The 16,609-nt window shown below is 54.5% G+C and overlaps 1 protein-coding gene across 2 annotated transcripts in view; it reads left to right on the forward strand.

Moving 5' to 3' along the window:
* Nucleotides 1-16,609, forward strand: part of ZCCHC24 (zinc finger CCHC-type containing 24) — a 65,892-nt gene that overhangs the window by 39,808 nt on the left and 9,475 nt on the right. Inside the window, exons 3-4 of one of the 2 annotated variants that reach the window (XM_052639532.1) lie at nt 13,698-13,862; nt 15,775-15,852. In XM_052639532.1, coding sequence (XP_052495492.1) covers nt 13,698-13,862; nt 15,775-15,837 — 228 coding nt within the window. In that variant the 3' untranslated portion in view covers nt 15,838-15,852. Of the gene's footprint in view, nt 1-13,697; nt 13,863-15,774; nt 15,853-16,609 lie in introns of those variants that run through there. The other variant, XM_052639531.1, reaches the window with a different exon arrangement.

Raw genomic sequence — 16,609 nt, forward strand, 5'->3', positions numbered from 1 at the left:
CGATGTGAGAATGAGTACTATCAGCCAGCCTCCTCCTGTAATGGGTACATATCACTCCCCTCCCATCTCAGCATCTCTACCCAGTTCCCAGGTGATGCTGCAGGTCCAAGGACCAATTTGGGAACTGCTGTTTCAGATGATTCTGATAACAGTCTATTAGCATAGGAGCATGGATCAGATACAGGTCTTTTCCACACCTCCCCGTTGCCTCATGCCCATTCTATAGCTCAGGATACAGAGGCCCAGAGAAGGCAAGTAACTGTTGCCTTCTTACAAGGATGAGGCTTATTGTCATGTGGGGCCGCCCCAGAAGGTCGGTGCTGGAGACCAGAGCAGAGGTCTGTGTGCTGCCATGGGAGCCAGCCAGACCTGAGTTTGGATCCCAGCTCTGCTGCTTCCTGGCTGTGTGATCCCAGGCAAATCTCCCAACTTGTCTGTGCCTTGGATTTCTCATCTGTCAAGGTTATAGTGAGGACGGAATGGCTGCTGGAGGTAACTGCACACGGCAGGAACTATAAGGGTTTTAACAGCTGGGCCCAGGGAGGAGGATGGACCATCTGAGGCCAGACAATATGGCTCCATCATCCTGGCTGCTACAGAGCCCACTGCACTGAGCACCCTTGCTCTTGGAGACAGTGGGGGAGGCACAGTTTTGCCAGGTTTTCCTGCTCCTGGGTAAAAAAGCAATGTCAGCTGCAGCCTGGACTGTGGGGGTGGCAAATAACTCGCTTCCTCCCTGTGACCACCTAGAAAAGTCACATAAGGGCAGCTCTTCCTCTGCCAGGCCCCACAACGGGAAGATGTGTGCCGTGTTCTGCTGCCCCGCAGTGAGCATGAGAGATCCACGTACGCCTCTACGCACACAGACACACGTCCATTTACATGTACACACACCCTCCTCTCCACGGCCCATTCTCTGATTTTAATACCAGCCATCACCGTGGAACCGCAGTAAAGGCTGGCAGATGTCTGGGCTGGCTTCCAGGAACCTCTTTAACCCCTGCTCTGCCCAATGACAGTTGTCACAGATGACCCTGAAACCAGTCCCCAGCCATGTGGCCCTCGTTCGGCCATGAGGGAACTGGATGACTGCCAGAAAGACTGGGGTTGAAGGCCTGCCACTTACTTGCTTTGTGACCTTGGATAGGTGACTTAACCTCTCTGGGCCTCTGTTTCCTCATCTGGAAACAAGGTCATAACGAAGCCACCTACAAGCCAAGTGTGTGGCCCGTGCTGGCGCTCCATTCCTCCCTGTGGTTGTCGCCATCTCCCAAGCATCTCAAGCTCCAACACTCACCTGATGAAAGTTCTCAGAGGTAGACAGCTCTCTTCTCTTTCTACCCCTCGGGATCAGGTCAGGAGGTGGAGACCCAGAGAGAGGAGTAGTTGATGTCAGTACGGAGCTGAGGCTGGAAGTCGGGCCTGCAGCTTCTCACCAGGCCGCCTGGGAGCCCCAGCCCTGGCTTCTGCCAGAATGGCCCCGAACTGCTGACGTCAGCGTTTCATTGGCTGGGGCAGATCCGATTTCTCTGATTTCTCTTCTGGCGCTTGGCCACCCTCCACACCCTCCCCCCACTGCTATTTTGAGATGAGTTCCCCTGTCCTCCCCTCCCAGGGCTGTGACCCTCACACCCAAAGCACCACTGTAGGCTGAGGCCATCACCTCTTACCCACATGCCTTCCTGCCCCAGCACTGGTGCAGAGCCTTCCTCCAGCCAGGTGGAGCTGGGCTGGTTACAGCCACATCTAGCCAGGTCGCGTGTGGCCAGACCTCACCAGGGATGGCCTCAGATGCAGACCAGGGCCAGACAATCTGTAGAGATGGTGCTGGTGTCCCGAGGTGGCCCTCCAGAGAGCTCAGCACACCCCAGGAGGGGGCATCCTGGGAGGAGGCTTCTGCCTGCAGGACCCTCACCCAGACCCACACACCTCACCCATCACCAGCACTGCCCACACCTCTGTCCCCTCCAGCTGTTGATGTGGCCTGAGCCCCACCCAGGTGCTTCAAGAGCCTCTCGTGGTCCCAGAGCACTCAGAGACTACTGGGAAACTAGATGGAAGAAACAGCAGTTTTCAAAAAGTTCTTTAAATTCAGGATGAAATCTCTGGCATGCCAGATCATCCCTGGCATGCCAGAGGCCGGGTCAGGGCGGGACATGACCCTCAGCCAAGCGAGTGGTGCAGACCACAAAGTCCCCTGGGAGTTTGGGGAGCCAGGGCTTCTCTGAGGGAGGCAGCCGAAGGGCTCTGTGCTAGGGCTCGAGCCTGGGACTCGAGTGGCATGAACACCCCAAGGAGGGCAGTTAACCCTGTCTGGGAGCGGGGAGGCCAGATGGAGTGGCCTTGGAGTTTGGCCTTGAGTACAGGAGCATCCACCAGGTGGAGAAAGTTTGGGGGGGTAGGGGCAGGGAATAGCAAGAGCAAAGGTATGAGGGCAGAGGGCGGTGAGTTATTTGCAGGAAATGATTTCGTTGTTGTTGGAATAGAAGTTTGGTAGGAGGGAGCAGCAGCGACAAAGGTAAGGTCAGCCAACAAAGGTGAGGTCAGCCGGGCCAGAGTGGGAGGAGTCTGAAAGTCTCGAGTGTTCTGCCTCCATCCTGCAGGTCCTGGGGCTCTGAAGCCTCACGTGGCCATTAAAGCACCTGAGGGCGACTCTGCCTGGCTGGACCCGGTTGCGGCCACCACAGGGGAGGGGCACAGTTGGGTTGCGGCCACCACAGGGGAGGGGCACAGTCCGAAGGAAGGGTTTGCCAGGCAAACGGGCCACCCAAACAGGGATGCACCAGGCTCTGGGAACCCGCTCAGGAGAACAAATGGTTTTCAGAGCAGCATCCAGCTCTCGGCCAACCACACAGTGGTTGCAGACTTTCTGTCCATCGCATCCACCCATCAGTGGTGGTGGCAGGACGAGCAATCGCTGTCTCTGCAGTCACAGGAGGGGAGGAAAACCCAGGCCTTTTGCAATCGCTCTGATTCGGATGTTTTCTGCCCCTCTGGACTGGCCGCCCTTCCCCTCCCGCCCCTGAGCTCTGATCCGTGTGGTTTTGCTAATGGAGGAAAGCCAGAAGCAGGAAACAGATAGCTTAGGGAGTGGCTGTTCATGTGATTACAAAGTCTCTGGTTTCCCAAAAGTTTTGCTTGAGAGCAAGTCCAATTGCCTGGCCTTGGGGTGGGATTTGGAGAGAGGGGTTCCTGTGGCAGGGAGGGTAGCTCCTAGGGGTGCCGTGCCCAGAGGCGTAAGGGGGGTGGTGTCAGGGGCCTCTGCACTGCTCTGGGTCCTGGAGGGGCTTCTTGGCCTCCGTCGGGGTGCCCATCCTGTATGTTTTCTCCTTCCCTTTTGGTTTGTCTCCCCGCTTCTCTCTGCCCTCGCCTGTCACTCCTCACCCCCGCCTCCTCCCGCTGCCGCTGCCCCGTCTTTGCAGTCTCCTGGCTCCCAGCCCACACCCCCTCCCCACTCCTGCCTGGCTCTGCCTCTGGCCTCTGCCTCTCAGCCGCCCCTTGTCTTCTCTGCTCCATCTCGGCCCTCTCCCTGTCTCCTCACTCCCCCTCGGTGCCCCCTCCCCAGGGTTTTCCTGAGACCTTTTCCTGGCACTGTGAAAGCGTCATTGTTCCCTTGCACTTTGACAAACCCTAGTGTTGTGGAATCAGGATGGCATTTTTGCGGTGGCTTTCGGCTGGGAACGGGGTGGGAGGGGTGGCGAGGAGGCTGGGCCTTCAGGGCTCCTGCTGGGCTGCGGCAGGAACCCAGAAAAGGGGAGGGGGCCTAGAGGAGGCAGCCAGGACGCCAGTGCTCAGACAAGGGGGCCCTTGAGTCTCGGGAGGAAACCCAGGGGGCCTCTTGCAGTGTCCTTCCTCCCTCCCGGCAGCCTGCCGGCCGCAGGGCCCAGCCCACCTGTCCCTCTGATCTCCTGCTTCCTCTGGGGCCTCCGCAGAGCCCGCAGCTGCCTCGGCCAGGCTGCAGAGGCCGAGGAAGCCCTCCTGCCAGCCTCCCCGGGCCGTGTGTGTGGACACATGAGTGTGGGGGACTTGGGAGGGTGGCTTAAGCGGAGTCGCAGAGAACAGGGGAAGAAGAAGCATGGGTCCTGGCACTGCACAGGCTTAAGCTCAGATGCTGGCCCCACTGCTTCCTAATTCTGTGACTCTGGGCACCACTGCCCCTGTCTGCAGCCTCAGGTTCCTCATCCGTTGGTAGGGTTCAGGGTGCTGGTTTTGTAGGGCCGTTGCATCGATTAGAGATCATTTTGCATGTCCTGCATTGGACCCGTTGCCTGTCGTCTGGGAGGACTGGGTGAAGAATAGCCTCTACCCGAGGACATGGGTCTGAGAGTGTTTCTGCAGGTGTGACTCTGACTTGAGCCAGAGCCTGGAAGTGCGTGTCCGAGGGTGTCTGTGACTGGTGTAGGCCATGCTTGGTGAAAGGGTCACACAGGGTCGACTCCTTTGGAAGGCCCCAGACTGTGCAAGCATTCCTCATCTGTCCTGTCTATTTCCATATTCCTGGAATGTTCCACAGAGCCTGGTGCAGAGCAGGTAGTCAGTAAATGTTAGCTGAATGAGTGAATAATTGCAGTGGTAGCCAAGGGTTGGCTCTCAGAGGTGGGGTCATGGTCCCAGGAGCAGGCTTGTTCTCTCCTTTTCTCACAGCCATTTCAGGAGCGGGTATGCATGACGTAGGAGGTGCAGCAGACCAGGTTCAAGTCTTGGCTTCATGGCTGTGAGGCCCTGCATAGGTTGCTTGGCCTCTCTGGGCCTCCATTTGCTCCCTCATAAAATGGAAGCGCTGTGGAGTGACAAGCTGGCAAGCGGCTGGCACATGGTGGGTGCTCAGGAAACCTTGGCGTCCCAGCTCCTCTACGTCAGCCCCTTCACTTGGCAGAAGAAGAAACTGAAGTTCCAAGTTGGGCCCATGAGAGCCAGGGCTGAGCCCAGGCCTGATCGTAGCCCCTGCTTCCTCCCCATGCATCCAGGCTTGGGGAGAGAGTGCCAAGGGCAGGGGTGCCCCCATGGGCCTAAGGGAGGGGAGCTCAAGAGAAGAGGTTCTGGGAAAGGGGTGCTCCTCCAGGGAAGGCCCCCAGCCCTTAGAGAGGGTCCCCAGAACCCTCTTGGGCTTTCCAGGAGGAGTCAGCAAGGCTGCACCAAGAGTCCTGGGCCCTTCCGCCTCTGTCTTCATCTATGGAAAGGGCATCTCAAACCCAGGGCTCTTTCCCTCTCTACTCTAGGTCAGCACCACCTCAGCTGCCTGGCCGCAGAGAGCATGCAGACGGGGACAAGGAGCCAGCAAGGAGCCCATCTGATCCTTATTTCTTCCCCTGCTCTCCCGACTCAGCCATTTCCTCTCAGCTGGATGCACTGTGGGGCCAGCCTAGTGCTCCCTGGCTGAGAGGACCAGTGTGCGTGGGGCTGCCGGGTTGTCCTATGGGCCTCAAGAAGGAAAACCTGCCCAGTGGATTGCAGCACACCAGGCCTCCCTGTCCCTCACTATCTCTCAGAGTTCGCTCAAACTCATGTCCATTGAGTTGATGATGCCATCCAAGCATCTCATCCTCTGTCGTCCCCTTCTCCTGCCCTCAATCTTTCCTGGCATCAGTCTTTTGGAATGAGGTGGCTCTTCGCATCAGGTGGCCAAAGTATTGGAGCTTCAACTTCAGCGTCAGTCCTTCCAATGAATATTCAGGATTGATTTCCTTTAGGATTGACTGGTTTGATCTCCAGGTTAACCAAGGGACTCTCAAGAGTCTTCTCCAGCACCACAGTTGGAAGGCATCAATTCTTATTCTAGAGACGGGGAATGGAGAAGGCAATGGCACCCCACTCCAGTATTCTTGCCTGGAAAATCCCATGGACAGAGGAGCCTGATGGGGCTGCAGTCCATGGGGTTGCTAAGGGTCAGACATGACTGAGCGACTTCACTTTCACGCATTGGAGAAGGAAATGGCAACCCACTCCAGTGTTCTTGCCTGGAGAATCCCAGGGACGGGGGAGCCTGGTGGGCTGCCGTCTATGGGGTCGCACAGAGTCAGACACGACTGAAGCAGCTTAGCAGCAGCAGCAGCAGAGATGAAGAAACTGAGGCCCAGAGAGGAGAAGGGATGCCCCAGGGGCGCCCAGCATGCCAGGGCCCATGGCAGTAGCAGCCCTTTCCTGCCTCTTACTCTCCCGGCTGTGTGAGTCCCTCATCTTTGTGCCATCCTGGCACAGTGCAGGAAAACTGAGAGAGTGGGCTTGGGTCAGCGGTCTGGGTTCAAGTCCAGACTCCACCACCTGCTGGCAGTATAGCTTTGGGTGAGTTAACCTCCTCGTACCTGTGTTCTCATTCGAAACCTGGGACTAAGCATACTTGACTCACAGGTGATTGTACAAAGAGTGCCTAGCTCCTAAGAGACACCTAGTGAGTATAGCTGTTAGTCTGTCCCAAAGCTCACCAGGGCACAGGATGCTCTGTTGGGTAGACAGAGGTGGTGTGACCAGGGCTGGGCTGAGACCTTGCAGCTGGGGCCCGTAGCCGAAACCGTGATCCTGAGAACAGAGGCTGTACCTCCTGGGACGGAAGCCAGCATGGAGTCGTCACGTGCAGGGCATAGCCTCAGGTCCTCATCACCCCAGCTCACTGCCTCCTCCTGAGCCAGGGTCTCTGAGATGCTCTCCTTCGAGCGACCAAAAGTGATGATGTCATCTCCCTGCAAAAAACTCAATCTGAAAAAGGCTAAGAGGAAAACAAGCTTCACCCTGAAGCCTGACTCGCTCCTGGTGGGACTTCAGGAAGCAGGGGCAGGGACACTGATGGGCAGAGTGACCAGCCAGACTCTTATGTTACGTGACAGGTGTGGATGATTCTAGCTGTTCTCAGCATTGAGGGAGCAAATGGGGTAGAGGGGGTGGGAAGCCCACACCATGGCTGAGGGCAGGGCAGCTCTGCGAACACGTGTGTTCCAACAGACCCAGCAGCCAGAGGTTGACCGTTGCCCCACATCCAGGCCCAAGAGGACAAGTATGGACAGAGCTGCCATCTCTGGTTCACCACCTTGGGAAAGTGCAGGGCGCCCCCTTGTGGGCAGGAGGGGCCTGCAAGTCAGGGCCATCGTTTTCTCTATTACAGTAATACTTACCTACTCGTTTGAGAATTAATTAGAGCAGAGCATCCTGTCTCATAGAGGCAACCTCTGAACGTTTCTGGCTGATTTCCCTCGTACCCTCTTCTTGCACGCATTTTTTCTTTTTACACTTTTACTCTGGGAGCAGACTCTATTTGATTGCTTATCCTGCTTTCTTATAAAATGGTTTCCCAAACCCTTTTTAAGAAATCCTCCGAAATGTTTTAATGGTTTTGTTGTCGTTTGTCCAGTGGGTGTGACATCATGAAGGGAACCAGGGCATTAGCTTTTTCCGACTTGTCACTATCATAAACAGTGATGTGATGGTCATCTTTGAACTTCCCTGTGGTCTGCATCTCTGGTCTTTCATTTCCTTAGAATGGTCACCCAGGTATAGATTTGCTGGGGGGGAAGGAATGGGCATGTTCTCAAGTCTAAAACCTTGCCGCCGAGTTGCACTATGGAAATGCAGTAGGAAGTGTTCCTGCTCGGCCTCCACCCCCAGCAGTTTTGAGTGTGTTCCCTTTCCACACCTGCCTGGTTGGCGTTCACCAGCAAGAAGAGTTGGGAGGACCACAGAGTTGAAGTGTCCTCAGAGTGACCTGGTCCCACTGTCTGACCAGGGCAAAAGTCCCCTTGGCAGTATCCCTAATAGTTGTTCACTCAGTCACTGCTTGCATACCCCTAGTGACAGGGAGCTCACTACCTATTGGTCAGCCACACAGGAAATCTCATGAGCTGTTGGAAAGAAGACACTGAGCCACCCCCAAGAAGTGTCCAGGTAGTGTCAGCATCATCTGCATCTCTCCCCAAGCTTCTGGCATGCCTGGATGATGCCCCACCCCCTACCCTCTGCCCAGCTTTGCCCTGGCTGCTCCCTGGCACAAGTCCTCCTTCCCACCTCCACGCCAGCCACCATCTCTCACTTCCCAGGCTGCCCGCCATGCTGATTCTAGCCTGGTCTGGAGGTCAGAGGATCTGAGCTCTCGTCTCAGCTCAGTCCCTGATTGACTGTGTGTCCTGGAGCAAGTCCCTTGGGTTCTTTGGTCCTTAGGGGGGCCTGTCTGTGCTAAGAGGGCTGGCTCCTGAGCCCCACTGAGCTTTGCCTGGGCTCCTGGCACACGTGATCTCCCAGAGGGGAACGTGGCAGGGGCCCAGGTCAGGAGAGCCCAGTCAGTCTTGGCTTCCTTCCCAGCCAGGGTGGGTGGCGGCCCCTGCGAGGCTGTCAGCAGTCACTGCTCACACTGACGTTTATGAGCAGAGGCCATGCCTTTCTGGGAGGAGAGGCGGCGGGGGGAAGTACTGGGGGTAGGGAAGTCTTTGTCCCATCCAAAATTCTTACTCCCTTTGGCCCTGCCCTCGTCTGTAAGCACAGCCACGATGGGACGGAGTCCTTCTGGGAGGAGGCTGCTGTCTACCCAGAGCTGCCTGCTGGCCTGCCTTCCCCTCCATCCCCTGCCTCCCTGTCCCTGCCCTACAGGTCATCTCTCCCCCTCTGACCCACAGGAGGGCAAAGCCACTGGGCTAGGCTGAACTGGAGGCCTGGGGGATTTTTCCTCCTGAGTGCAGGCCTCTGCTTCATGGTGTGGACGCACTTAGGAATGACAGACAGGAAGGGCGAGTTAACTGTAGGCTCGTGGGAAAGCCTCCTGAGCCTGACCTCCTGCCCTTGTACTCTGGAAAGTCTTTGGCAAATCCTTCCACATGCCTCAGTTTCACTATCTGTTAAGAGGGTCGATGATATTCCCTGCCCCATAGGATTATGGGAAGAGTTAAATGGGAGCTGAACAGGCCGTGGAACCATGAGCACAAAGCCTAGCCCACAGGTGGTGCTTCGTAAAAACCTGTTCTCTTCCTTCTTCTCTTTGTCCTCTCCACAACATCCGCAGAGCTTTCACAGCCCTTCTGTCATTTTCTTGTCTCTCTCTCCGAGGATTCCAGCAGGTGAAGACACCTAATGCTGTTCATCTTTCGCTTGCGCCTTCCCTGCTCAACCGCAGCTCTGGGATGGTGAGCCCAGCCTCTCCCTAGGCTTTCCTCTCATCTTTAGGACTTCCCTCTTACAGTTTGTGCGCAGTGGTCTCAGCCCCGGTCTCCACATCACCTGGAACATACCTGCTCCCTCTCCCTGTACAAGGTCCAGAAGTGAATGCTACTGAAATCACTAATGGTTACTGAGCACTTGCAATGTCCATCCGCCGAGCTAAGACCTTCATCAGTATGACTGCATCAAATTCCTCCAGTAGCCCTGGGAAGGCTGGCCCATTATCATCATCTCAGGTTTCTGGTTTTGGAAACCAAGGCACAGAGAGGTTGTATGATTTGCTGAAGGTCCCCCAGACAGTCACAGGTAGAGACAGAATATTCATTGCTAGCATCTGGTCCTGAAATCTGAGATCTGAGCCACGTCCTGTATGGTGGGGAGTCAGAGCTGGCCCTCCTGGTGCCTGGCCTGGTGACAGTTGTTTGGGAAAGGTGTGCTGGTCCGGCAGAAGCCCCTGTCCCTGGGACCTCCCTGGCCACTCACGGTCCCTGATAGAAGGCTCTGGAACGGCTGGTTTTCTGGTTACACAGAGTGGCAATATTCCCCGCCTTACCCCTTGCTCATCTCTCGTCTTCTTGCTTCTTCCTTTGGTGCACACACAGTATCTTCTTTATTTGTGTAGCTTTCCTTCTTGTTCATTTCTGAAGCAGAGACTCTGGGGGGACTGCACTGTCCGTCCTGCCCCGATCCTCACGCTCTGTGCTGCTGAGTGCCGCAGGATACCTCGACTCCCACCTCTGACACCTTGACCCCTGCCCTTGGCCCCAGATATATGAGGTCGGGTGACAGGTCCCATCAATCTCTGAACCAAGAGGCCTGCAGAACCAGATCTCAGGGTCTGGCTGGTGAAGAGCCGCATTTCCCACCTCCTCCAGGGAGCCTGGAATCCTACCATTGGTGCGGCACCCCGTGCCTATCCCGGTTCCCCTGTGAAATGTAGGTGTCTCGCAAGGGCTTCCCTTGTGACTCAGCTGGTAAAGAATCCGCCTGCAGTGTGAGAGACCTGGGTTCAATCCCTGGGCTGGGAAGATCCCCTGGAGGAGGGAATGGCTACCCACTCCAGTATTCTTCCCTGGAGAATTCCATGAGCAGAGTCCATGGGTTTGCCAAAAACTGGACACAACTGAGCATCTTTCACTTTCACTTCTGGGCTTCCCTGATATCTCAGTTGGTGAAGAATCCGCCTGCAATGCAGGAGACCCCGGTTCAATTCCTGGGTCGGGAAGATCCACTGGAGAAGGCAACAGATACCCACTCCAGTTATCTGGCCTGGAGGATTCCATGGACTGTATGGTCTGTGAGGTCACAAAGAGTCAGACACGACTGAGAGACTTTAACTTTAAGAACAAGGACCATGAGGCTGAGTTCATCTAGTCTCTTATTTCAGGATTGCTGGAGAAGGGAGGCTGTGGAAGTTGTGGGCACCAGGAACCAGGTAGAAAAGGTGCCCCCCAGAAGCGGTTGGAGGGCTCACTGCAGTGTCCCTGTCTTGAGACCAGCACAACTCAGAGCATCTTCAGAGTCATAAGGTGGCCTCTCTACTGCACACTGACTGGACCCTGGGCCTTGACCACACGCGAAGCGCTCCTTCTGGCATAACTGGTCTCTCCCTTGACTCTGATCAGTGCTGAGAGTCAGCGCTGCCTCAGAGCTCAGGCAGAGTCTTCTCCCCAGGATATCACGGCTGCCAGGAAGGCCAGGAAGGATCCAGACATAAGGCAGTGGGCCCAGAAGACCCGGGCAGCGTTGCTGTCACCTTCTAAGTTTAGATTTACGCATTCAGCATGTATGTCCCTTTTTAGGATTTTGTCTGTAATTCTAGTAGGCTGTCACCAAATGGTGGTAATGGTGCCTGGGCAAAAAAGACATGATTAATGGAGGAAGAAGTTATTATTTTATATACCGCTGTTGTTCTCCATTAGTAAATAATACTAACAAATCCTCCTGTTTTATTTGCCAGACAGTGTTCTGAGTGTTCTGCCTCACTTGATCCTCGGAACAGGCTTTTGTGGTAGGTCTGTCACTAATCTTGTGAAGTAACTTGCCCAGGATCACAACCAGGGTTTGGATCCGGAGTCTGTGTTCTTGACCTTTATGCGCTACTTTGGGAACAAACAAATACCCAGGGAAACATTGCTATGGAGGCACACTGTCTCACAGCACAGGACTTCTGTTTTAAAACATTTCTTGCTGTATTTATTTGGCAGCTTCGGGTCTCAGCTGCAGCGTGCAGGATCCTCGTTGCATCGCGCGGATCCTTCTAGCTGCCGAGCACGAGCTCCCTAGTTGTGCTGTGCTGGCTCCAGAGTGTGTGGGCCCAGCCATTGCAGCATGCAGGCCTAGCCGCCCCGCGGCACGGGAAATTCCAGTTCCCCAACCAGGGATCGAACCTGCGTTCCCTGTGTCGGACCTGCGTCTCTTGCTTGGCAGGCAGATTCTTTACAGCTGAGCCACCTGAGAAGCTCTAATGGGATATTATTTGGCACCAAAAAGGAATGAAGTCCGGATGCATGCTGAAATGTAGGTGAAAATCACACTGAGTGAGAGAAGCCAGACACAAGAGGGGCAATCATCTTATGATCTACTTACCTGAGATGTCAAGAACAGGGAACCTATAGAGAGAAAGTTAAATTAGTGGTTTCCTGGGCCTAGGTGGGATGAGGAAGTGGGGGTTGGACGTTGAATGACTGTTAATGAATGCAGAGTTTCTGTGGGGGAATAACAAATGGTGTTCTAAAATTAGACTGTAGTGATGGTTGTATAACTCTGCGAATATACCAAAACCCATTGAACTGCACACATTAAATGGGTGAAATATTAGCTATATAAATAGTATCTCAGTAAAAATGCTTAAAAAAAAAAAAACCACCATGTAGGAGAGAGCTAGTTTCTTTAATAAAGTACAGTTGCAAATCAACAAGAAAAATATCAAACCCCAGCAGAAAGAAAAGAATCACAAAGGAAACACAAATGATTCTTAAATGTAAAAATTCTGTCTTGTTTGTAGTACATATCATATAAGTCAAAGCTACTCTGAGAAGTCTACCTCCTAGATTAGCAATGATGAAAACTATTGATGAGTTGGAATGTTAAATTGATACAACTGCAGCTGGGGGTGGGGAAAGGACGCTAATGGTAACTGTCATCTTTAAAAATGAAAAGGGCACATACCCATATACCCAGCAATTTCACTTTTAGGAACTTACTGGGCAAATGTACTCTCATATGTGCAAAATTATATATACACACATGGAAGTATTAGTTGCTCAGTTGCGACCAACTCTTTGTGACCCCATGGTCTGTCCATGGAATTGAATTCTCCAGGCAGGAATACCGGAGTCGGTTGCCATTCTTTTTTCCAGGGGATTTTCCCAACCCAGGGATTGAACCTGGGTCTCCTGCACTGCAGGCAGGTTCTTTACCATCTACACACACACGTTTATATATGCAAGGTCATTCGTTGCAGCGCTGCTCGTGATAGATGAGCAGAGACAGTCTAGACAGTTGCAGCATGATGGAAAGCACTAAAGCTTGCGCAGAGTTACGTGCTGTGCTACTCTTACCAACACAGTACAGCAGCTCTGTTTGTACTGATTGATCTGGGGGAAATATTTTATATATGTACGTCTATGATTATTATGAAGTGAGAAAGGGAAGATGCAGAACCAAGTGTATAATCTGTCTCCATATGAGTGAGGGAAAAGAAAGGATGTGCATACGTGTGTGTATGCTGTTCAGTTCAGCTCAGTTCAGTCGCTCAGTCGTGTCCGACTCTGCAACCCCATGAATCGCAGCACGCCAGGCCTCCCTGTCCATCACCAACTCCCGGAGTTGACTCAGACTCACGTCCATCGAGTCACTGATGCCATCCAGCCATCTCATCCTCTGTCGTCCCCTTCTCCTCCTGGCCCCAATCCCTCCCAGCATCAGGGTCTTTTCCAATGAGTCAACTCTTCGCATGAGGTGGCCAAAGTACTGGAGTTTCAGCTTTAGCATCAGTCCTTCCAATGAACACCCAGGACTGGTCTCCTTTAGGAATGTATATGCTGTATGCCTTTGAAAATGGAGAGCTCATCTTTGGGGTGGTCTAAAAGAAATTAACACAGCTGCCGAGTAAGGGAGCAGGTGGCTGGGAGCAGGGCTGCGGAGAGACACGCTTTCACTGCTTCCGAGGTTGTGTTCTGCCCACGTTGCCCCTTCAGGGGCCATTTAAACCACTCCACCCTGGGCCATGTGTCGGTAGGTATGTGCCTGCCAGCTGCCCCTTCATGACAGCGGCATTAAAGGAGTCATTCCTCGCCACCAGCAAGTACTTGCTTTCTTAACTCTAAAAACCCACCACCAGCTCCGTTCTTCATTCCCGTGCGAGTCTCCCAGCCTTGGGATTCCCACGTGAACTCTGGGCTGACTGGTGTCCTCTGGACCTGGGACAAAAAGGTGTCCTCGTGTCCGCACCTGGGGACACAGGGCATGAAGGCTGAAGGGAGAGGCCGTGGGGACCCGGTGGGGCATTGTTTCGCCGGGTGGACCCCAATCCCTTATGTTTGCTTCCTGTCCTCTAGGCACGCCCCAAAGGCGAGGGTCTGACCCCGTACCAGGGCAAAAAGCGCTGCTTCGGCGAGTACAAGTGTCCCAAGTGCAAGAGAAAATGGATGAGCGGCAACTCCTGGGCCAACATGGGGCAGGAGTGCATCAAGTGCCACATTAACGTGTACCCGCACAAGCAGGTGAGGGGCGGGGGCAGGGAGCAGGCGGGGGCAGGTGAGGGGCGGGGTGCAGGGGAATGTTCGGAGTGGGAGGAGGAACAGGGGAGCAGGTGGGGTGTATTCAAGGGTCTTTATCTAGAACAGATAGAGGAGGGTTACCTTTTCCCTTACTGAGCTTCAGTTTGCTCCTTCATACCCTGCCGGCCACATCTATCCAAGTGAGCCCTTTCCTTTCCTTGTCTCGTCAGAAATGAGGGGTGGGGGCGGTTGGAGAGAGATAGGGCCTGTTTTCCCAGGCAGGGAAAGGGGATAAAGGGGCAAACGGTACCAAGACCCTGAGACCACAGACCCACGTGAATTTTGAAAGGAATGAACTGGAGGTGCGACTGTGACACAAGAGGGATGAGAGGGCAGCAGAATGCTGTAGAAAAGCACCCTTCATCGGTTCATTTGCCCAGTTGGCGCCTGTACACAAGGCAGCTGCTGGGTGCCTGGGACTGTGCAACAGGGCTGGTGGCCAAGGGCCTGCTGCCCTACGGGGAGGGGGTTGAGGTGGATCACCCCAGGGAGGCCCCACTCACTGCAGGCTGCAGAGAGGAGGAGGCATTTACTCTGGGAAACTACACCTGTCACGAGAGGGTGGATGACCATCCCGGGAAGAGGGTAGAGCAGGTGCAAATGCCCTGAGGCTGTTGGACTTGGGCTACTCAAGGCTCAGAGCTCAGTGAAGGAGCAGGAGGGTGGAGTGGGAGGATTAGGAGTTAAAGGGACAGTCCCCAGAGGAATTTGAGGAGCCCCACAGGGTAACTAAGAGTCAGACACAACTGAGCGACTTCACTTTCTCTTTTCACCTTCATGCATTGGAGAAGGAAATGGCAACCCACTCCAGTGTTCTTGCCTGGAGAATCCTAGGGACGGGGGAGCCTGGTGGGCTGCCATCTATGGGGTCGCACAGAGTCGGACACGACTGAAGCGACTTAGCAGCAGCAGCAGCAGCAGCACAGGGTAACACCAAGAAACAGCTTCATTTACAGGTGATTACTCTGGTTGTGTGTAGAGATTGGTCTAGATGCGCTGGGAGACGTGGGGAGACCAGTAGGCAATGAAATGGCAATAATGCCAGGCAAGCCATAGGAAGTCTGTGGGTCTGCACCTGGGTCTGACACAGAGCGTCATGGGACTGGATGTGGACAGTGAGGTGAGGCCAGGAACCCAGGAAAACAGTCACACTCTGGCTTGAGCTCCTGAGTGGATGGAGGTGGTCATGACCACGGTGGGCAGTCTGGGCTGGGGGCAGCTTGGGGTGGGACATAGGTGTTCTAGATAAAGGCAAGAGACCTCTGTTACATGTTACATTTGAAGTGTTCCTGAAAATCCAGGTCAAGATGCCAAGAAGGCAGCTGGGTTTGTTTTTCTGAAGTTCATGTAAGAATTCAAGGTGGTTTATCGATAATTGGGTACCACTGGCCTAAAGGTATTTAGGGAATGATGAGATTCCCCGCAGAATATGGACAAAGTAGAGAAGGGATTCACCAGACCATGTGCTGTGGAGTCCCAGCATCCAGAGGTCCGATGAAGGAGGGGCATCCAGTGAGAAAGGCCACAATGCAGGGAGTCCCCGAGGTGGGAGGGGGCACCGTCCCGGGCTCAGGCAGTGGCTGCTGCTGAGCTGTCAGCTGTCATGACCATGGAGAAGGGCCTTGAGGTTTGGTAACAAGGAGATGGTCCCGAAGCTTTTACTTTTACTGGAGGATTTTTTGAGCTGCAACCAGGTCTGAAGAACCACTGAAGCCAACACCCTGCAGGTCAGGCATAAGCGGAGTGAAGATATTGATTCACAAGGGGATCTGTTGGCCAGGGTGGTGGTCCTGGTGGCAGAGGTTCCCTGGGCCAGGCTGCAGAGGAGATACCTTCACTGTCCACTTTTTCAAAGGGCATTGATTGTGGAGAGAAGCAGAGAGATGGGACCATAGCTGGAGTAGAGACAGGCCATTGAGATGGATGTTATAAGGTGAGAGAGCCCGGAGCATGTTATGGGTAAATGAGGGTGGCCCAGAAGAAAGTAAAAGCCTGGTGATACCGGGACGAGAGGCATGCGTCATGGTCGGCCCAGGAGGGAGGGGGGTGGGGGATGCCTGGGGAGGGACTTGGAGCAGAGAAGGGGGACCTCACTTCCAAGGCTTCTGTCTCCTCAGTGAAATGGGATGGCGAAGTTTTCAGCTAAAAGCCAGGGTGAGGAGGGGTATGGTGAGCTTGCTGAAGGATGAGGGAGGAAGCGGGTCTACCAGGAAAACATAACCAGACTGGCCAGCAGCATCCAAGCCCAGGGGAGCTTCAAGACTGTAACTGTCACCAAAGCCATCAGCTCACTTCTGCACCTTGCCCAGCCGTGTTCATTGCACTCAGGTGTGAGCCAGACAGCGCACGGGCTGAGGGCCGAGGTGCGCCAGGAGAGTGTTTCACAGGGGAGAGGGCCGAGTTTGGGGCATATTTGGAAAAGTGTGCTGTTGGGAATGCCTGGTCCAGGGGCATCAGCTAGTTGGTCAGGAAAGGAAGCCCGAGGAGCGCTGACTGAAAGGTGGGGCCGGGACTGGGTTCAGGAGAGGAGCTGAGAGCTGCCACGAGAGTGGGTTTCTGAAGACCAAGTCCAGGGTGTGGCCAAGGGTGTCGGGAGAGAAGGTTAGGGTTGGTGAGGGAGTCGGGTACTGAGGAGCTGTCTCCTCAGGGCAAGTCTCCCCTGAGGATGGCAGGAGCAGAGGGTGGAGGAG

Source organism: Budorcas taxicolor, chromosome 5, assembly GCF_023091745.1.
Source record: "Budorcas taxicolor isolate Tak-1 chromosome 5, Takin1.1, whole genome shotgun sequence".
Taxonomy (NCBI): domain Eukaryota; kingdom Metazoa; phylum Chordata; class Mammalia; order Artiodactyla; family Bovidae; genus Budorcas; species Budorcas taxicolor.